Source organism: Periplaneta americana, chromosome 14 (assembly GCF_040183065.1).
Source record: "Periplaneta americana isolate PAMFEO1 chromosome 14, P.americana_PAMFEO1_priV1, whole genome shotgun sequence".
In the NCBI taxonomy this organism is placed as follows: domain Eukaryota; kingdom Metazoa; phylum Arthropoda; class Insecta; order Blattodea; family Blattidae; genus Periplaneta; species Periplaneta americana.
The window spans coordinates 95,822,609-95,846,546 of NC_091130.1; the positions used below are offsets into that span (position 1 = coordinate 95,822,609).

At 36.1% G+C, this 23,938-nt stretch overlaps 1 protein-coding gene across 3 annotated transcripts in view; it reads left to right on the forward strand.

Annotated features, from left to right (window-relative positions):
* The first annotated feature begins 1,963 nt into the window (after positions 1-1,963).
* The window catches only part of gzl (godzilla E3 ubiquitin protein ligase), a 75,984-nt gene continuing 54,009 nt past the window's right edge, over positions 1,964-23,938 (forward strand). For 2 of the 3 annotated variants that reach the window (XM_069845809.1, XM_069845810.1), the window contains exons 1-2: positions 1,968-2,149; positions 19,947-20,171. In XM_069845809.1, the coding sequence (XP_069701910.1) occupies positions 19,965-20,171 (207 nt within the window). In that variant the 5' untranslated portion in view covers positions 1,968-2,149; positions 19,947-19,964. Of the gene's footprint in view, positions 2,150-19,946; positions 20,172-23,938 lie in introns of all 3 variants that reach the window. The other variant, XM_069845808.1, reaches the window with a different exon arrangement.

The window sequence follows — 23,938 nt, forward strand, 5'->3', positions numbered from 1 at the left end:
AGTGTTACAAAAAAGTAAAGAATGCTACTGAGCTTAGTTTGATTTCGAATATATGTGATTCTTCAGGAGAGAAATTGATCCTTTCAATGCAGCTAAGTTACAATCGGAATAATAGATGTAGGTATTCCAAGCCTCTTAAACACATCTTTCATGAAGGGAGTAGCGATACCTCTTGCTCCAACCAGAAGTCCGATTACTTCAAGCTCTTTTAACTGGTATTTTTTTGGAGGTAATAGGGAATGGTAGGATTGTAGATATTATTTTTTTTTCATTATCCACTTCTGCTGGCTGTTCCTCATCCGTTTCGAAACGCACAGTGGGATCAATTATGTATCCAGATCTTGTAGATTGCTTGAAAGCTATTATATCTGTGCGCCGTGTATTGCCACTGACGGAGAGACCATGTACTTCTTCAAAGGTGTTGTAATCGGCATCTTTAAGGGCAGTAGCTATAATTGATCGTACTTGGTGTTGTCTAGCGTTTCGCAGAGCTTCGCCGTGCGGACAGAATCCCAGGACGTATGCAAGAGTTTCAACCTCGTTGTGGCAATGCCTACAACGGTTGTCTTGAGATCTTCCCGCCACAGCACGTACTGCAGCAACATTTCCAACCATTTTAATAACATCGCGCCATTCGCTGTTGGAGAGTCCTTCGTGTTTACAAATCCATTTGTTGGTACCAGGATATTGTTTAAATAAAACTACGCCTTTCCCTTTCTGTGGATGACGACACCTAATATCAAATTATCTGTTCCTTAGACTGTTATTTTGAAGGGGATGTGTTGATTCTGATCAGAGAGCGGTTGCAATAATCGTGGAAATCTCCCTGTAAAAACTACTGCTGTACTTTTTTCATCGTTTATTTTCAGTCTCCATCTTGTAGACTATTGGGTGAGTAAGTCCAATGCTTCTTGCATCTGTTGTAAAGCACATTTGATGTCGTAATGTTTTGTTTATAGGACTGTGTCATTCGCATATAAAGCGTGTCGGCAGTTGGTGTGCTTGGGAATGTCATGAACATATGTGGCGTAGAGAATTGGACTCAGAACAGAACCTTGAGCAACTCCTGCTTCAATTTGTCTCGAACTGGAAAGGCAATTACCTTGTCGGACTTTGAATGATCTGTTTCTCAGGTAGTCTGCAATAAAATGTACGTATGCGTCAGGAACTGAAATTTTCTGTAATTTGTAAAGAAGGCCGTCATGCCACACTGTGTCGAATGGCTATTGTATGTCTAGGAATGTTGCTATTGTGTGTTCGAAATGTTGATACCTATCCATTGTTTATGTAGTGAGTGAGAATATGAAGTGGATCTGCTGTACTGTGCTATTGTTGCTATTGTGTGTTCGAGATGTTGATATCCATTGTTTATGTAGTGAGTGAGAATATGAAGTGGATCTGTTATGCTGTGCTTGGATTTAAAGCCGAATTGTTCATGTTGAATTCTATCTGGCTCTTTTACAAGTGGATCTAGGCGGGCTAGTACTAGGCGTTCCAGAATTTTGCCAAGGAAATCAAGTAGACTTATCGGTCTATAGTTGTTAGGAAGTGTGGGGTCTTTTCCTGGTTTAGCAATTGTGATGACAATTGCTTCTTTCTGTTGTGATGGGAAGTGTAAAAATTTTAGACAGGCGTTATAAATTTTGGTTAGATGTAGGCCTACTAATGCCCGTTTGGGCAATCGTTTAAGGGCTAAAGGGAAAATACCATCGAGACCAGTAGTTTTATGGAGCGGTAATGTTTTTATGATGTCCTTGACTTCTTTTGGCGAGGTATCTGGAATTTGTTGAACAGGAGTTTGTTGAAGATATAGGTTTAATGATACATATTGACGACATGCTGCGGTCGCTGCTGCCATCTATGGTGCCATTGGCTACGCGAATTCGCTGGCATTGAGTAAGTCTGTGCTCGCTGGGACCAACTACAAAGCAGTCAGTTTATCGATAGAGATGGAACGTGATTATTACAGACTTAAATATCCATGCTGAAACTATCACTTAAATTTCCCATAATTCAATGTAATCACGTGAAGGACATTTTACTTTATGAGACTGTGAGATATGACGTTTTCATTCGTTAATTACTGTAAATGTATGGTTTTTAATTTGTTGTGATCGTGTTGTGTTTAAAAAACCTACACCCCAAATGAGTAAGTAATATGTTGCACACAATGGGGAAATTATGTGGGAAGTAACATCGCGTCTCGTATTATTGTCAATATTATGATAAAGTTAATTGCACATTTCGTGACATTTGATGGTCTTCTCGCGCTCCAACAAAGAATTGAATGAAATAATGTTTTATTTTGTACAATAAAGTTGTATTTATGTGTAAGACAGGTTATATTGGGAACTTGAAAGTCAAAAGTTAATACTATATTGAAGTATGACATATGCTCCCACCCTTTGAGCATTGGAAGCTTCCACTTATGCTTCGAGATAGATATAGCCTCTTAATCTGTATTTATTTCCTGCCATTCCAAGCCGGAAGTGTTAATGAAGTCTATGGTCTACATTAACATTGATCACAAGACGTAGGCCTACTGTAGTAGCTATGTAGGCCTAATGTAAAAAGATAAAAAGATTGTATCAACAGCGTGTAAGTTTCAGATTAATAATCTGTGAAGGTGGTTGCTACGTGAATCTACGTAATTGCATCCGGAATTAATATCAAGGTACTCAACATTTCAACGGCAATTTGGTAGTAATGTTCTCCGTAATGTTTAAACTAGTGAATAGGTACTTCTCTTATACACCTTCAATTGTTTATTCAATCTTCCCAACATAACCTGTTGTGACATTATGAAAGTTTCATACTAGTGTACACTGAAATTTTCGCTATACTGGAGAATTAGCACGGTCGCTTTGAACCATGCCGTTACGTTTACCACCACCGAAATTTTTTTACATTATGATTTGTTACCTTACGTTAGGTTAGCTTTGGTTTAGATTTTTCGTATGCCTTGTATATACTCAAAATTGTTTAGGGGTGTGACCTTTCTTTGGTAACGCTATTGCAAAGATTTTCCTGAGGTTATGTTAGATTAGCTTAGCATAGCTTAACTTAGATCTAAGAATATATCCCGATACCAGACGTATTTCTTTTTGTGATGACGTACATAATTATGTGTTAATTAGTTACGTTCGCGTTCACGTTCCACTTCTTCCACTAGATGGTTCTCGACACGTACATCAAGGCGGGAAACATTTGCAAACGAAACGACACTAAACTTGAATGTTACTATGGGGTGTAGTATTATGTGACAGGTTAGGTTTGATTAAGTGTGTATTATTTGACAAATTAAGTTAGAGTAGATTATAGGGGTGTATTATTATGTGAGAGGTTAGGTTAGGTTTGATTAGGTGTGGAGTAGCCTATTATGTGAGAGATGTTGGCGACACTGAATACACCGTCACAATCAGGCAATATGGCACATTTTTCATTCGCGCATAATGAATTTGGTATATAAGTGAAGTACCTGTTTGGGTTGGGTTGAATGAACGTATAGCACTCCTAGTGATCACATTCAATTTCCACTACTCCATACTATAAATCCTACGCATTTTCAAGGTATTTAACAAGTTTCTCTCGTGCCCGAGACATAAGTAACCTTCACCGTGTTCCTACCTATAAACCCTGGTTTCCAACACTGGTACTCTAGTGTCTTTTGTTGGTGATATAGACTTGTCTTCATCATGTTTTTTTAATTCGGTTATTTTACATCACTGTATCAACATCTCAGGTTATTTACGATCTGAATGAAATGAAGGTGATAATGCTGGTGAGATGAATCCGGGTCCAGCACTGAAAGTTACCCAGCATTTAATCTTGTTGGGTTGAAAGAAAACCCCGGAAAAAACCTCAACCAGATAACTTGCCCCGACCAGGATTCGAACCTGGGCCACCTGGTTTCGCGACCAGACATGCTGACTGTTACTCCACAGTTGTGAACCTCATCGTCATATGACGTCATAATTTCTGTGTAATGCAGTTGCTTATGCCAGTACTGTAATGTTTACTATTTCCTTTAACTTACCAATCTTGGAAGACATCAAGACTCTAGCGATCTATGAAAAGATTTGTCCAACATCGATTGAGTTCTGTGATTTTCAAACACTGAGAAAAACTGGCGATTTTGTTAATGACGTTGTGACACTAATGGTGGATATATGAGGGCATGCTAAAAAGTAATGCTTTCTAATTTTTTATGCGAAAACTTTTATAGTTCTTTGAGTGAAACAAAACTAGTAACTTGCTACAATCTTACTGTTCATTACCTTTAGTTTTATTTTTCCACATAATCCCGCTGGCATTGAATACACTTCACCCAATAGGTGACCATTTCTTGATACCGTCACTATAGAATGTTTCACTCTGATGACGAAACCACAGCCTCACTTCTGTCTGCACTGCATCATCAGAATCAAAGATATGTCCTCTCAGGTATTCTTTTAAGTTTTGGGAACAGATGTAAATCTTATGACGCCAGGTCGGGACTATGGAGGATGATCAACAACAGCGAAACAAAAATGCTGAATGAATGTGTTTATCATTGCACTGGTGTGGAGGTGAGCATTGTTGTGCTGTAGGAGGGGCTGCTCCATATCTGGACGAACCCTTCGAATTCGTGCTTTTAGTTTTTTTAGGGTTTCACAATACCTCACAGAATTAATGATAGTGCCTTTGGGCATGAATTCCATATGCACCAGGGGAGAGGATGGTGAAATTTGGCAAACAAATTTTTTTTTGTCAAAAAAATATTATTGCCTAAAACTACTCTTTGATATGTGTAGAACACAATACATGTTATTTTATTGGACATTTAGCATCATTGGAGGTCATTAGCAGCCACTTTTAAATGGCTTGTGCTCTGGGATTTTAAATAGCTCGCCCCATTCTCTGCCTGTCATCATAGAACTCCCTTCTTTTTAAAATTTCTTTCGAAATTCCCGGATTTCTGTACAGGAAATCTTCAAATAATTTAGTTTCTTGGCTGTAGATAGCACTAACTGATAATATGATTTACTTGAGAATGTTGATGGTAGATGTCAGAAAAATGTATTTCGTTTTATTCTGAAATAGTATTTTGCTTGTTATGCTTCATCCGGTTTCTTTGAAGCACATGGTAAAAGCATGCTGCCTTTGTTCTGGTATAAATGTATCTGAAATATGCGTCAAGAACTGTAAATAGTTGTACATAAGTCTTGTACATTCTTGTGACATATGTAATAAGTGTATTTAAGTTTTATTTATCGTTTAGTGCAAGTGTAAATCATATTGTAGGTTTGTGAGGCAACCTTTACACTGGCCAGCATTAGTGAAAACCACATGTAATTGTTTTTGTGTGAAGTGTAGTGTAAATTCGTGTAAATATAAGTTAGACCTTAGATAAGTTTTATTTATATTTGAGTGTAATAAACTAAGCTGCAGTCATAATGGGCAGAGTTAGGAAGAACAAAGCTAGGCTTAAAAAACATTTAGAATCTGTAAGAAAAGTTAGCTCTAAAAACAATGCAGTTTCTAATACATTGCCAATAAATGAGAACCATGAGCAACAAATATTACCTGGTCCCTCTAATACAATGGTGGGCATTCCTGCAGTGACGTCAGACCTCAGCGAAGCATCAAACTTACCCCCTACCTTCCCCTTCCCCCATTCCATGAAAATACTGCACGTGTATGTGGCGGATTATATTGGACTACTGTACTTCGGAGCTTCATTAGTGATACAATGTCTTTCGCAGAATCATATGAATCGAGAGGATATCACACTTACAAGAAAGGCGGTTTTTCATTTCTCATGTTTAGGATTAGTTACAAATATTCAGGACGCGAACTTAAATATGTACATTCTTAAAATAGATCACCTGTTATACTAGTTCAAAGAACACAGATTCAGTGATTTTCAAAGGATGGAGAAAGATTTCAATATTATTGCCACTCCTTTTCATGTTTAAATTGAAAATGTTATCCCAGAATTGCAGTTAGAGGTACTGGATTTGCAGAATAATGGCTTCTTGAAAGCAGAATGTGAAGGTCTACTGGGGGGCTAAAATTTTTTAAAAGATGTTCTGTACTACATATCCATAGACAGTTTGCTTCAAAAATAATGAGTACCGTCATTTCCCATAAATGTGGTCCTGGACCATAACTATTGTCCACGATACAACTATTCAAATTTTGTACTCCATAACGTAGTACCTCGTTTATCTATATTCTTGCTGTACTGTAGTTTGAATTCAAGTCACTGCAGCTATCTACGAACAGTCTATGTTACAATGATCTTTGAATAGTTGTATCGTGGACCATAGTTACGGGAAATGACGGTATGTATTCATCAACCTACCAATGCGAACAGCTGTTTTATAAAATGACATTTATAAAGTCCAGCCACAGATCCCGCTTAAGCGATGCTCTTCTCCTTGTGCAACTGAAAATAGCATGCACAGATATAAATCCCAATTTCCAAGAAATTGCTTTGAAAAATGATTAATTAAATATCACGTGATTGGACTATTCTAATTACATATGGTAGGTAGGAGTATAGTGGCGCAACTGTCTGTAAATCCGTCACTGCAGTGTAGAGTGCAACCCCTCCCACAGTATGTAGTTGCATTTAAATCCTGTCTTGTTGGTTGCGTTCATTTTGCCCACCACTACTCTAATACAAATGCACAAGCAGCAGAAATTAGGCCTATTGTCAAGAAGAGGTTGGAATATATGCAGGAAACTATCAGCCTAAGTGTAAATAAAACAAATGAAATTGGTCATTCATCAATACCTAATTATATTATTTTAGATGTATCCTGCTTTCAGAATTTACTTAGTAAGGTAGCATGTCCGCAGTGTTTCAGTATAGGGCTCACAATAAAACAGACACAAACTTGTGGGTTTGCAAGCCAGATAAGAATGTCATGCTCAATATGTAGCTTTTCAGAATCAGAGGACACATCAGTGCGATGTAATGACAACTCATCAATAGAAGAGGTGTCAAGGCATTCAATGCTATCGGCAAAGGTTATGCTGCCATGGAGACTTTTGTATGACTCTAAACATGAACTGTATGAGTCACAGTGTATTTGACAGTCATATGCTAAAAGTACACAGTACTACAATACAATCTACAGACCAGCTGATGGAAAAAGCTAGGAAAGAAGTTAGGGAAAAATATATTGAAATAGATCCTAAAAATGCAAGTGCCAATGTAATAGACATATCCGTGAGCTTTGATGGTACTTGGCAGCACTGTGGACACACCTCTTTATATAGTGTGGCCTGTGTCATTGATGTACAGACAGGCTTTGTATTAGATTATGAGGTTCTGTCTAAATATTGTCAGGCCTGTAAAGTCAACCAGGACCTAGGGGTGAACACACCAGATTATAATTTCTGACTTGAAGGACATAAATCTTCATGTGAGGCAAATTATAGTGGTTCTTCACCTGCAATGGAGATGACAGCAGCCCTTACACTTTGGCAGAGATCAGAGCAGTATGGCTTCAGGTACTCGGCCATAGTGAGTGATGGTGACAGCAAGACATACGAACATTTACTGCAAAATAAAGTTTATGGAGGAGACATAAAAAAGGAAGAATGTCGCTAAGAGAATGGGAACAGCACTTCGAAATCTTGTCAAAGATGAAAGAACCAAGAGGTACGACGCTAGGAGGCAGATTTCATGGCAGCCTCAAGGACTCTACAATTACTAACATCAGTAAATATTATAGAAATGCCATGTATCAGTATAAGGGTGACAAAGAGGGAATGAAAAATGCAATATATGCCATATTGTACCATTGTCGCTCCACAAATGAAAAGCCAGACCATCACAAGTGTCCACAAGGAGAGGATTCCTGGTGCTTTTTCAATCGAGCTCTTTCAAGAAATGAGAGACCAGGGTGCCATGTTGACAATGTACATAATCCACTGAGAGGGACTATTATTACAAAAGTGATACCAGTGTTTCAGAGACTAGCTTCTAATGAACCCCTGGATAGGTGTTTGGAAGGAAGAACCCAAAATGATAATGAGGCGCTCCACAGTTTGATTTGGTCGAAGTGTCCAAAAGAGGTTTTTGTGACGAAGCGATGTGTTACAGTAGCAGTGTGTGAGGCTTTCAGTGAATACAATTTTGGCAATTCCTTGACCATTTGTGACAGGCATAAACTATTAGGACTTTCCCCAGGAAGCAAAACATTGAAAATGGTTACTCAAAAAGACCTCAGGGCAATGAAGCGAAGACAAAATTGAAGCACAGAGGCATTCCAAAGATACAGAAGAACGGTTAGGATTGCTAAAATGAGGGCTGAAGAGGCTAAAAAGAAGCAGGAAGGGCCATCTTATGGCTCTCGTGCATTTTAACATCACACAAGTAAGATTTAAAACTTTGATTGCCTGAGAATTTTATTTTAGTGCATGATTATGTTCTTTGTTGATTTCCCACAAGTTGGATTTTTCTGACACGGTTCTTATAAAAATTGATATAACTCAGGAACCATTAAAGAGAAGTTCATGAAATTTTGAACACATCTTTAGCAGACCATAAGTCAAATTTTGTTTAGGTTAGAATTTTTATATTTTATGTGTATGTGAAAATAATTTCCAATATGCAAATCACTGACATAAATTAATAATTAATCAAGTTCATAAGCTTGTATTATTGTACCCATGTGAAATATTGTAAATTTAATCAATACAATTTGTACATTGGGTTTTTTGTGAGTAAAATGGTGAAAGAATTTTGTGAATATCTTGAAAACTTTCTCAGTTACATCAATTTTAGTAAGTACCTATGCGGGAGTGGGGAGGGGTTGGTTCAATTTGGGCCCCTCTTTAATTTTCAAACACTTTTGACACTGGATTTAAGCTTCCACATACCTAACTGTGATGTACCAAAAAAATTGAAAGAATTAGACAAATAACAAAGAAAATAGAAATTTCACCATCCTCTCCCCATATGCACCACATCTTGAATATCCCAGAAGACTGTAAACATATGTTTGCTTGCTAATGGCACAACCTAGAACATTTTGGGCGTAGATGATCCTTTGGGTGCAGATGATCCTTTGTGGTGGAACTGCATTGATGACCTCTTGTTTTTGGGATCGAAGTGGTGTAGCCAGCTTTTGTCACCTGTGACAATGTTCTTTAAGAATTTATCGCTTTCTCATTCGTGGCGCAGAAGCAATTTTTGGCAAATGTCTAATATCTTCTGTTTCATGTAAGGAAGGAGCATTCAAGGCATCCATCGTGCGTAAATTTTCCGGAATCCCAGTTATGTTATTATTGCCTGCACATGCTCCCTTGATATGATACACTGGATTGAAAGGTGTTCCTGCTTTATGCGACGATTCGGTGTAATGAGTTCATTGACATGATTCTGATGAGCGTCATCAGTTGCAGTACGTGGTCTTCCACTGTGTCCTTTGTCTCACAAGTTGAGAGTTGCACCAGGTTCATTACAAGAATAAGCAGATTAATGACTGACAGTACTGATGTCGACACAATGAGCGCGATAAACAGCCTTCAATTTCCGATGAATGTCTATCCGATGAATGTCTATCTGCTGTTAAAAACTCGATCACAGCATGCTGCTTCAGATGCACTGACACAGTGCTGGTACACGCTGTGATATTTCAGGCTCAGAGCTCCTCACTGGCAGAGATACGAAACTTGCGTCACTGAATACAATGTACTATCACTAATATTTTTAACTATATTCACAGCGACAAAAAATAAAATAAGCATTACTTTTCAGCATTCCTTCGTAAAATCGAAGTCATATTATGAAAACTTTGTGTTTATTTTGTTATTTTGTAGAAAAATGGTTAATTGTGCAGTGTATTTTGTATCAGTGCTTTTGTTGATAGCTTAAAGAGTACCATAGGCCTATCAGCTTTCTCAATTTTACTTTTTTCTTATCTTCAACGTCCTTAGTCATTTCCATAATTCTGTTTCCAAGAGAGATTTATTGATTTAAATACTTCAGTTTTTTCCAGACAAAGATGCTTGGAGATAATAATCTAACATTCTCTAATAAGTTCTCTTTCCAAGAAACATTTCAAATTTTAGGCTATGTGCTTTGAGGTTAGATAACTCATTCAAATTATGTTTGTTCCTAAACAAACTGAAGCGGGCTGATGTTTCCTTTAACTCTTATAACTTTCTGAGACAGTTTGGGCCTATGCAGAAGAAAATATCTTAAAATCACAAACATTTTATAAAAAAAAACATATACATATGTACCCAAAACAACCAACTATCTACATGACAATCACAATGTGAAAAACGAAATGAAATAAAATTGAAATACACTGGAAAAACATTGTTCACTGTAATCATTTGCGTGAACAGTGTTAAAATGTCGCACATTAAACAGGGCACAATACTGCTCTTTCGAGCAGAGTAAACAAAATGCCTTATCATTATGAGTGACACAAAAGTGCTTTAGTTCCCATTCGAGTTTGAAAACATATTTCTTTCCTGTGTCACGAGACATGACTCCACCACTGATACCCACTCAAATGTTATGAAAGACATACTGGTGCTTCCCTAGTGAAGGTAGGCAAGTCATGAACACAAGTGGAAGGGGTTAAAACACGGATAGAGGGGAGAGAACTCAATGAGGCACTTTTCCCCATGACTAGTGTAGAGTCACGGTGATACAACTATAGTTTCCGTAATGATGACGATCCTGGCTCATGTCAATGTTAGCAGGGGCGTATACAGGTTAAAGGGTTTGGGCTACCGCTGACCCTATTATTACACAAAATATATCTAACAATTACTTTAATTTTAATTACTATGGTAAAATTAATAATACAAAATTATTACATTATGTTATATTATAAACTTTTTCTTTTGTAATTTCCTTGGGCTACCGCCGGTAACCCCAGTAGCCCGCAAAATACGCCCCTGAATGTTAGTGAATCAGTCTTAAGTGACTGGCGAGTGACACAGTACATATTATACTGTGTTTTCTTGTGCATTTATAGTGAAAGTATGAATAAGCGTAAACTGTGTAATCAAATTTTCGACTGAACAACGTATATATATTTATGATCCGTATATGTTGCCACCAGCGTGGCTCAATCGGTTAAGACGCTTGTCTGCTGGTCTGAAATTGCTTTTGGGCACGGGTTCGATCCCAGCTTGGCTGGTTACCTGGTTGGGTTTTTTCCGAGGTTTTCCCCAACCGTAATGTGAATGCAAGGTAATCTATGGCGAATCCTTGGCCTTATCTTGCCAAATATCATTTCGCTATCACCAATCTCATCGACGCTAAATAACATAGTAGTTGATACAGTGTCGTTAAATAACCAACTAAAATAAAAAAAATTCATATGTGTTTGCTAGGGACGATTAATATTGCTCAGGATAGGGACTGATGGTGGGTTTATGTGAGGGCGGCAATGAACCTTCAGGTTCTCTAAAAGCCAATTGTAAGTAAGTAATGTGTTAGGTAACCCAGTCTGCCAGTCAAGTACGAAGGTGATTTGAAACACGATTCCTGGGTGTAAAAAATCCATCCCGTACAACATTTCATAATCTTTATAATAAATTTCAGGCAGTGAGAAGTGTTCAGCCTAAGAAACAAAACAGAAGCATAGGGTTCTCACAGAAGAAACATTAAATGACATTCTTCATCAATTGGAATATTAAATTTTGCACACCTTATTTATGGAACTATTGGTTAGAATTGGAAAACTATATTGAAGTGAGTTGTTTTGGGACTCATAGAGCAAGTACAAGAAATTTCATTCTGAGATACCAAGATTCTGATGGGTGTGAGATTTCATGAAATGACTTCATTGGTAGCAGCTAGCAGAGCCTACACAAGTCTGAACTTTGATCATTTCTATTATCTGACAAGTGTTTGTTGCAATTTTGTAACTTTCCCTACATACACTGCATCAATTCGTAAGTTGTGAATGTTTCTCAATTTGAAGTATTATTTTGTAAACACTAACATATCTTTCTGCACTGCCATTTTAGACAGTCTCTTTATCCTTGTTTGGAAGTAAATTATGTCTCTCACAATACTGGATAGGCTTTTCACACTTACCAAAGATTAATATCGCGTGAACATTGTCTTCATCCATATTTCATGCTACAATATGAAATGGAGTGTGTGGAATGTGGCATTGTATGGGGCAGAAACATGGACATTATGACGAAGTGAAGAAAAACGACTAGAAGCATTTAAAATGTGGCTATAGAGAAGAATGGAATGTGTGAAATGGACAAACAGAATAAGAAATGAATGAAACTGTACTGGAAAAAATGGGTGAAGAAAGAATAATTAATGCTGAAACTGATCAGGAAGAGAAAAAGGAATTGGCTGGGGCTACTGAAGGATGCACTGGAAGGAATAGTGAATGGAAGAAAAGTTCGGGGTAGAAGAAATCAGATGATGACAATAGTAAGATACATGAATCAATTTAATCATATGCGAAGACAAAGAAGAAGGCGAAAAATTGGAGAATACTGGATCGGAAATGAAAGACCTGCCTTTGGGCAGAATAGTATGGATGAATGAGTACTACATCCGTTTTCAACATGCTTTTAAGTGTTATAAGGTAGTACAACACTTTATTCGAAATGAAATTGTTTTGTGCAATAGTAATACACGAAGATAATTTTATGCCTACATAATTATAAAAATTCAAGGACAAACTTATGTAAGCTAATTAGAAGTCTTCTTCCAGCTCTGAGTTCTCACAAGTACCGTATATTTTCTTTCAGATGCTCGTCAATTTTCTATTAGGTTTAATGTAGTAATATAAATAATCCGTGATGCAACAGCCCTTTAAGGGTACAGACTGATCAGCCAGCTGGTGGTCTCACGTCCGCATACCGAAGCAGAGGTGGACGATCATCCAACCAGAAAAGATGTATTGTGTGGTTACCACGATGATCCTCCCAGCTGTTATAGCTGGCTTTCGTAATCCGATTTCACTACTTAACGTAGCTCCCCAAATGTATAATTTCTTTCCCCATGAGGACTCAAACCAGCATGTATTCCATAACACGAGTCCTAGGCATTATGTCTTAGACCACGAGACCACAGTGCAGGACAGTCTAATATAGTGCAAATCAAGCTTTCAGGTATAATTCCCTGTAAAGTTGATTTGAATAATTTCGAGGGAAAAATTGTTCCGGAGCCGGGTATCGAACCCGGGACCTTTGGTTAAATGTACCAACTGAGCTACCCAGGAACTCTACCAGACACCGGCCCCTGAACAATTTTTCCCACGAAATTATTCAAACTAATATAGTACCAACCTTAAAACTGGAATTAATTGAACTACTCTAGAAAGTATTGCATGATAATAGCAGTGTATTCCTGGAAATAATTCAGGAATAGACTACTTACAACTTATAATAAGCTAATTTTTCACTAATTAATAAAAAAACTGTCTTTTAAAATGCAATAGATTTAAATCAATCATATTTGTAAGAAGTGCATGGGATAGCTAGTATTTAGAATAAAAATATCGGTATTAAAAATGCAAAAATATTACAGTGACACTGTTTTGTTTAGCCATGTGGTTTTAATTATCCCGTCGCCCATCTCTAGGAGTTTATCTGCAGCCAAGCGGCCACCCTGTCTGCTGGCACTGAAACATTTAGTATACAAATTTGTACTTACCTAGCTCAAAGTTGGTATTGAAAATGCCCCCCCCCCCCCACTGTTGACACTTTCTTATGAAATTGTTAATTACTTTAAGAAATTCTGTTTCACTGATTGACTCGATTTCTGCTCTTATATAGTCTTTAAGCTCATTTATTGTATCCGGATTTTTCGCATAAACCTTGTTTTTAAGAACCTCCCCCTCCCCCCCCCCCCCATAGATAGAAATCGCATGGCGTTAAATCTGAACTTCGTGGGGCCCACAAATTTTTACTGATAATTCTGCTTCCGAAAATTTGATGTAATTATAATAAAAGTCTACCCTTTCAGGTCAGTAATAACATTCCTGTTTTTGATGGGTAAATTTCATTCATTTCATTAAGTCAGTGGTTCCCAACCTTTTTTGACTAATGACATACTTTACTGAACGCCCACAATATCGCGACATACTTATTTGTTTTTATTATAATACAGTATAATAATAACGACCAGTGCTTTTATTCTGGAGAAAAAGGTGGTGGAACTCTGTGTAGAATATTTTATAGTGGACGGGGAGATATATACTGTTCACTGTATGGGAATTTTGTCGTTTTAAACTTCCTTTTCGTCCATACTAAAACTTTTAAGGTCTAAGTGAAATTAAAAGAAAAATTAGTGTATTAAAACATAGTTTTCACACATATTTGGGTTTCATGATGAAATATGGAACAAAAAGGTACCGGAACTTTGTAACGTATTTAGGTTTTCTGCTATTAATTACTTCAGGCATTCTTTTTCAGTTTCAAGTCGATTTTCAAAACTCTGAACTGAAGAAAAGGGCAGTAATTTACTTGCTATAACTGAAGACTCTTAAAACTTCAATTTTTTGTAAAATCCTTGAATTTTGTTTGTGGCTTAAATAATACTTTCTGTTCTGTGTTGCATGCTTGTGTTTAAAGAGTTCGGTCTCTCGAAAAATTTCAGCAAGATATGCTAGTTTCACACACAAAAAATGAACTTCCAAAAGAAGTTTAGCATACTGTGGCTTTTTGTCCTTAAAAAAAAGAAAACTCGTCTTGAAGCTCTGCCACTCGCATCATTGATTTACCCCTAGAAAGCTACATGAGAATGATTACTTTCTTAATGTTTTTTTTTTTTTAAGCACCATCAAATGATTTGACAAAACATTTCCGCATATAAGACATTCGGGATTTTGTTTCTACAGTAGAGTCTCGTTAATCCGAACCAGGGCTGCTGACAGAATTTATAGGCCCCTATGCAATACTCTACTCGGACCCCCGTTGAAAAAAGTAACAATTACAAGTTACCAGTTATTCTAACCATAATAATTATTTGCAAAATAATAAGATATGACCCCCATATATAGATACGAACTTAAAAATATACACTTTCATTACATTGAAAACTTTTAGCAAAACTTCACATTAACACAATATATTATATTCATAAAACATTATTCCTGTAATTATTGAATGTTCGTCTATGAAATATGTAATTTCTAACTTACAGTCCAACATCAACAAATAACTCTCCTTGACTTCCCTGATGCAAAATCATCAATTATATCATCAACATTTAAAGACCTAGCAAGATCGCTCTCCAGACTAAGGAGGCCAAGGTTACTCAGTCATTCTTGACAGATTGTTACTCTGAATACATTTTTATTTCCTTCATTTTGCTGAAGGATCATTCAGCATCAGCAACTGTCACAGGAATTTTATAGAATATTGTAATGGTTATACAAATATTTGGAAAGAAACTGTCCAGTTTTAATTCCCTCAGACTATTTAGGAGATTCGTAGGTTTCAATGGGGTTTGCCCTAAATTAGAGGTATGAATTGATTTTAAATTTTTCGGCTCATCACTGATCTCTTTGTTAATGTCTCCATAATATTTTTTACGCAGTCTAGCACCCATATTAATATCTTCCAATTTTTTCTGTCTCTCCTTGTGCTTCTCAGCTCCCAACTTATGCCTGTACTTGTCCATTGTGCAGTTGAACTATAATTGATAATACTAATAAACAGAATTTACTAGACAAACGATATATGAAAAGACGAAAGTTTCTACACGAAACATACAATGTACTGAAAAAAAAAAAGTATCCTGTGCGACTTCGATTTGGGAGAGTTCACTAGCATATTGCGATGGTCCACCAGGGAGTTCAAGCTTCTTGCTTGTAGTTACACAACAAGCCAATAAATAATTGAACGTGTTTGATACAAGTGACAGGAACATAGTTCAGGCAAATGCCAGGGCCCTCAATTGTCGTGTTGGTGAACGTTAATGCGGGAAACCAATATTTTATTATATAAAAGTCAAATATTTACATATGACGTGGTAATTTGTATTAATTCTACTATGGTTGAGTTAATATGTCAAATTTATGTAACAAATGTTCTTACAAAATTTTATAGTACCCGTATGTATCTACGAATAATTATTCATGTTATTAAAAACTCATTTAATCTGATGGGCCCTTATTGCTCATGGGCCCATATGCACTCTCCCCCTTTGCCCCCCCCCCCTTCTTGGCAGCCCTGATCCGAACTAATTGGGACCAAGAACTATTCGGATTACAAGACTTTTGGATTAACCGAGATATTTCCTGTAATGCAATGCATGCTATTCATGACCACTGAGAGACAGTGTGGGAGTACCCTGTTGCTATTTTTAGAACCACTACCTACCTGCCTGCCTGCCTGCTTGATTTTATGAACATGACAGATGTGTAAATTATGTACAGAAAACACTAATTGTTGTAAGTAGGGGAAGGTGTTGTACCTTGGGTCATTTTTACATTTAATTTATATTTTTACCATATTATGATTATTAGGTTGTCCAAATTATAAAATAAGATGAAGCTACTCTTTGAGATATCATTGGTAATCTTTATTTACGAATTTAATTACTCTGATCATTTTTATATTCAATTAAATGTATACAAGTATAATGGACCAAGGTACAACATGAGGTTGTACCTTGGGTCACATTATAAATTTAGCCTACAAGAAAAGAAACAACAATATAATTGTAGATAAAAATAAATATGAATGCAAAGTGTAGGCTACATATCTAAAAATCACGAAACTTCTGGGATATAATAGGAAACAAATTAAAGATACAATTCCTTTGCAACATGTTCATGCAATAATGCATTTTAAGCAGATAACAAACATAAAATCGATCTACTTAACATCATAACTACTGAAATCAACTGCGAATTGTAGTTGGGAAGTTTGTCTTTTAGATTAACCTTGTTGGTAGGGAGGTGGTAGCTTCATGACTAAGCCACATGTCGCCAGCTTTTTTCTCGATTTTCCAGTTCTCTGGAATAGCCAAATTATTTTCATATATCCTTACTGATATGCAAGTTTCAGAACTTCATATCTATTTAGACCGTAATGTAGCTTTGCTGCCTGTTTCAAATACTCTACTAATTCAATCTCTTGTGGCAAAGTAAACACTTTCTTCACATCATTGTTAGCTCTGTACACAAACTCATTTTCATTAGAATCCTGCATATTTTTTAAGTGCCTAGACAACGTAGTTTTCGAAATATCAACATTTTTGGCAGCAGTTTGCACTTTAGTTCCATTTGTTAACGCATCCTTTATAACCATGCGAAGTGCTTCTACATCTACTTTTTCCCGCTTTTTTCCATTCTTGCTTCTTGGCATGGTTCTATAAAAATAAAAGTATGACGATATAATATTTCCAACATATTGAGCAATATAAACTATATTAAATTAACTAATAATTTATATTGATTTGTACACTTCTGCTCATCATCAGTTCAATGTTGTACCTTGGGTCGACCCAAGGTACAACGCTTCAAGTGGAGCGAGGTACAACTACTGCTCATTGTGAACTGGACATCATGTTTCAAAAGTTAGGTTATATTCTAACAATAACCTAATATACCATTCGAACAAGAAAGAAACAAAGATCTTACCTTACTATTTGAAATGTCTTGAATTAGAACACAGCCCCGTAAAAAAATAAAGAACACACTAGAAACAAAATACTTTCTGAGATCAAAAACAAATTTCTTCACAAAGAAAGCAAACCACTGTATCTGAAGATCACCAAAGCTTTGTGAGAGGACTCTTGTGTACAAATATGTAACTTGATTGTAATACTTCATTTTTCAAAACACAGACGGTAGAGAAATGATGAATGACCCAAGGTACAACTGACCCAAGGTACAACACTTTCCCCTACCCTTGAATGTGCTATTTTCATAATTTTTTAAAGTAAAAGAAATTGAGTGAATTTATACTTTTTTTTTTTTTCATGGCTTTGTACTATTACAATAAATTTAGTTTTTCTTAAAATAATTTTGTTCGGATTAACCAGATTTTCGGATTAGCGTAGTTCGGATTAATGAGACTCTACTGTATTCATCTCCATGCCACATAAAACCATATTGCGAGCATTAATCACTTTATATTTACGAAACGCAGTATGTTTTTGTGAACCTTGAAGGGAATTTTCGCTCACATTATTTGAATTAGCAATGCTGCCATCTAACCCAGAACTTGATTCTGATTGTCTTTTTCGAATTAAAAATTTGTCCATGATTGTTGTTTAGTCAACTGCCCTAAGACACGTCTGAACCTCACAAGTGATACCAACATGGCACCACTTATGAGACAACTGCGCCAGAAGATAATGGGGTAGGGTGGCCAGTTCCTTTTCCCCTTTGTCCATGATAAAATGTAAATAAAGGACTTTTAATACAATAGGCGCACTATCACCTGTTCGCACATATAAACTTAAACTGACCAATATGTTCTGACGAGTCTAAACTCTGTTTATTACTAAGAGGGAAGAGTAAATGAATTACTAAGCATTGTTACAGTGCTCACTTTCATTCGAATTGTCGCCAGGTTGAAAAATTAAGCAACATTGTTGCAGGTGTTCACGTTCCAATGGTAAAGTATGTCTCAAAATAAAATGTACCAAATCGAAGGCTTCGTTGTAAATAAAAAAAATGCGTTGTGAAGGTACTTTCTGGATGGCATAACACTTATTTTTCATTCTAAAATTTGGCGACACACTCCATGGGGCTGCGCTACACACTGGTTGGGAACCCCTTCATTAACTGTTTGGTATCTCCCTAGGATAGAGCCTGTTTCATACCTAACCTCACCTCATTTTGCAAGGAAAAAAACATGTATAACTCTCTTGACTTGTTCCACATCTTCAAGCTTCAATGTTGAAGCAAGATCTAGGGACTACAATAAATTAAATGAACATTAAAATTAAATCCAGTTCTGTGTAGATTTGATTTTAGTACATTGGTAATATCAACAATTTGAAAAATCTTATGTGATTGCTCCTTATAACCAGGTGTTTTCAGTAGGCTATGTACCTTAACATCGTCATCATCTTGAGAAGAAGAGGGGGAGGAGGAGGAGGAACATCTAAAACTTTTTCCATCCTACATTTGTTTCATTCACAAAAATATATTTACTGTTCGCAATAGGAGATACATAATGAATGCCTTGCATGTTTGAGACAGGAATTGTATATTCCCACTTTCTATGAACTTAACTCCCTAACCCCCAATAAAATTTCACACTTTGTCATGTGTACTATTTTAATATTGGAATTTGCAGCATTTTCAAAGTATAGACAGTGCTGATGGCATAATTTCGATTTGCTTTTTAATGTTCCTCTAATGCCATCTACAATAACCCTTTCCATGGGATGTTGCGGAAAAGTTTTTCTTTGGTGCCGGATGTAAAATAGCATTTCTACATCTGAGGCTCAAATTATTCTTTAACAAATAGGAATCATTATTTGTTTGTATGGGAACTTGTACACAAATAACTGAACTTTGCATTTACAATTTCGTGAGAAAAGAAAATTCTGAAAGTTGTGATAAAATGAAATTTAGATTTTTGGTGCCGGACATGGACTTCAAATGCTTTAAATTAACTTATAACCAACATAACATCATTAATTGCAAAACATTTGAGGATTTTTAATCCAGTAAGTCAAGATTTTCCTGATTTAGTTAACAATATTTAACTGCAGGAACTTAAATATCAAATCTTAAATTGGATAATGTAGAATATGATAAATAATTGCCTTCAAAGTAAGGAATGCAAGTTTTCTAAATAATCTGGTGGGGGAAACAAATGCCAAAATCCAAAGGGAGGTGTCTACGTGCTTTCTAAGTATATATAATTTACCAATGTCAGTTCATCTGAAAAACAGAAAATAGGTACAGGTTGACCTTTCCATGAAATTGCCCCTTTAATAACACTTTGTGTATATTATTAATGTGTTGTGTATGTTCCAGCAAATGGTGGTGTGAGACATGTACCCTCAGTGCCCTCTACCACGACATATAACAGCGCTGTATGTAGTTGCTGTAGCCAGCTGTGTCGCACTATTTAGCCATGGAGTTGCTCTTGTGGGAGCTGATGTACTTGTGTATGCAGTGGATTTCCGTGATGAACCCCAGATAGAATTCAAAGATCTTCCAGCACGATTTGGTGATTCGCTGCCACTTGAGGGTTTAAAAGTATGTAACTCAAGACTGTTAACAATATTATACTACTGAAGAATCACTCGTGGTTTTATTAGATCTAAGTGTGAAGGGGGGAATTTGAGTATCTTGGAGTTTTTCTAGAGTTTATATATTTCTGTTTTTGTATTATTTAGTAGTGATAGTTAGTTTCAATTTCTAGCAAGGAAATGAAAAGTGATCATCTTTTGACAGCTCTGGTAACCAAATATAGATAGCTAATGTTAGAAACATGGTTACCAAACAGATGGAGGGCTGCATTCACAAACTAATTACTGTTTTCCTGGTGGGTTGCACAATTTCATTGTTGTTGTTTAGTCAACTGTCCAAAGACAGGTTTGAACCTCAAAAGTAACACCAATAAGGTATCACTCATGAGACAACTAGACCAGAAGATAATGGGGTAGGGTGGCCAGTTTCTTTCCCCCTCCACTACATACAACGCTGATTAGGTTCAGATGCATACAAACAATCGTTCTTCCTCTGACACATACCATCAAGTGAAATGTACTGCCTGATAATAGATACACATATCAGCCAGAATCTCAATCAGAGGTAACTGTTTCATTATTCCATTCTATTTTATACTGAAAAAAAAGAAAGAAAAAAAAGCAACGGACCTAGTAGCCATTTACTATGATATCCTGTTTTTATTTTTGTGTTTCTTCGAACTTAAGCCACTAATGTTAAATCTCCATACAAAAGAAATCTAAACTAGAGTCCTGCAGGGCAAAGTATGCCGGCACAAAATAAAGGATAGGCCAAGGAGCCCAGCTGGTTAGGCACACGTAGCTCTCTCCACAGTTGAATGTGACTGAGTCTAAATGTCATACTCGAATCCAGTGTTCAGTCTGAATCAACTGTTCTATCTTATCTTCATTCTAAAATGCACTTTTCATATCATTTGGTTTTTATCTTGAATATAGAAATTTTAACTATTGCCAACCAAAAGAACAGAGACTGTTTCAAAGACAGGAAGAGTATAGATCCTCTGTAATTCTTTATATTTTGATAACCTTCAGAAGTAATGGAAGATTTGTCAGTGCTCTTGCAAGTTGCAAGACATATTTGGTGTATTTCAGCAACAAGCACGTTTTGTGAATATTGTTTTAGTAAAGGTGATATGTTACTAACAAACCGCTGCAGCTGGCTAGCTGCTTCAGCAATCTAATAATGATTGACAAAATAACTATACATAGGGTTCATAATTTAAATGTTTTAAAAAGAATACACCTACTGGTTACTTTCGCTTTGAGTACACCTACAGAATTTTATTGCTTTTGTTATTTACCGAACACCAGCAAAAAAAAAAAAAAAAAAAAAAAAGATTGTAACATTAAAATTGAACTTTAAACAATACTGAAATATTATTCTTTCCCTGTGATATACATCTCATGTGAATGTATTTTTTCAATTAAAGAATGATTTATGCAATAGCAAGTTATGAAATTCCTCAGTCCTTATAAAAAGACTTTAACAATCAGCATAGTTTTCATTGTTTCTGCAGATAACCTATTCTTTTTTTATCCACAAGGAATTAATCTGGGAAAATATCCTTTCTGTCTAATTTTTTCTCACAACATTGAAGAGACTTTCCGCAGGAGAGTCACTATGAGGCACACTTAGTATTGTAAACACAATTTTACTTACACTTTGTTTAAAAATACTTTGTGACTGTACTGGAAGTATGTTCACAGGAAGTTTTCATAAGACAGAATTCAGACCTACATCAAACACAACACTGGAATCATTTCTGATACCGAAGATCAAAATAACATCACGAGGATAAGTGTGCTTCAAAAAGAAATTTACAGAAAAGCAGCAGCTAGAGTAAAACATGCCACAAATCATTTTTTTTTCGCACAATTGGTGACATAACGTGTAATTATACATAATAATATGATGTGCTTTACATCTTATTTTGCCAGAAGGGGGCAACACACACTATGGAATGGTTCTGATAACTCACTTGAAAGGTTGGAATCTCTGTGATTTTTTTATTATAATAACAATAATAATTCAAAATTCACCCATATGGAAATATTTTTGGGGATTCCTTAGGGTGTTTGCGAACCACAGCTGGGAAGCACTGAGAACATTTATTTATTTTATATTTATTTCCTACATACAGAATATTCCAGGAGAAATATAAAATACTTCAGGATATATATAGTTTGATTTAACCTGATTTATCTATGTCCGATGTGTAATGATTGGGAAGATATTGATGAGTGAACTTTTGAATGGAGAGAGGCATTGTACACACAGTTCTACGTTGTAGGAGCATTGTGATATGATGCATTATTGAAAATGCTGTATGTTGTGATATTCTAATAAATTTATTAAGCACAAACTCGGTAAGAAAATAAAATAATTACACAAGACAAATTGCTGAGGTTACCCTTGTGGATACCTTGAACTGTACCTCAGCTGCAGGAGAAGTGTATTCATATTTATGTAACCTCTGACCTTCACACTAGAGCCCAGAAGCCTCAGTGATAAGAATACCTCAATGAAACAAATTGTATAGCAATACTCTTAACACAACACAACACAACACGAGGTATAGCAACAGCAGTCTACTAAACTCAACAATAATATTGTCTATTGAAGAATTAAATGCAAAGTGAACACAACACAGTAGCAACAGAAATGGACACAACACAACCGAATTAAATGTCAAGTGAACGTGAATTGAATGTCACTCAGGCATTGCGGCCTGGTGGTGTGCAAAGATCTGTCATAACATGTCATTTATAGTATACAGAACTGCAAGACATTCCAGTATTTCTGCCATTAATTTCTCCCCAAACATTAGACTTAGGACATAGAAATATACAGGGTGGAAGGGGACTGATCCACCAAAATTTAAGAGGTGATTCTACATGTAAATGTAACAAAACTTTTATTACACTTCTCCTTTGATTAAGCAGGAAAAAAATTGTCTTTGTCCAATGTTTGCAGCGCTCTATTGCTGTAATGGCCCGAAAGAAATGGCCGATTGCTGTACAAGCAGATAGGTAAAAATAATCTAAACAGTCTTAAATCTTTTTGTGGATATCAAACCGTTTAGCCATGAATTTAAATTTAATAGTTGCGAAAATCGTTTACATAAATCTTGCAATGCAGTGCACCGTTGTGCGTCACCGATTGAGTACAGCAGAGGGGGAGGGGAAGGTAAGGAGTGCAGGCTGTGCTTAGTAGAGTTATTGCAATAGCTGTGATGTTTCCAAATTCTTCATAGAAATATAACGATTTCCTCTAAAACGGTAAATATTAGAGAAAAAAACTATTTAGATTTTTTAAAATCTTTCCTCATTTATTACCAGTTTCATTTTGGTACAAAAGTTACTATACACTCTGTATATAGGGCATAGACATATATACAGGATGGAAGTGAAATAATCCTACAGATTGGAAGGGATGATAGGGTACACTTGAATGAATAGAAAACCTATATTACATTTTGTAAGTAAATGCACGCTTAATAAGAAAAAAATTGAGTTGGAAGTTTCAGAAGTCTGGCAACATCATCGACAGAGTTCTCTTTCTTCTCGTAATACAGATGTAAGAGCTCAGTGAACTCATGTCTGCCTTGTTATGTGAACCTCCCTCTCTGACTACAACATTGCATTTGAAATTAGTGGTTTTTAAATTAAATTTACAGGAAAATGTCCACACTATTGAAATACACGTGAGGGATAAATGATTCCTTATTATATTTTCTATTGATATGGACAAAAATCACGGTTCTACTCGCAGTA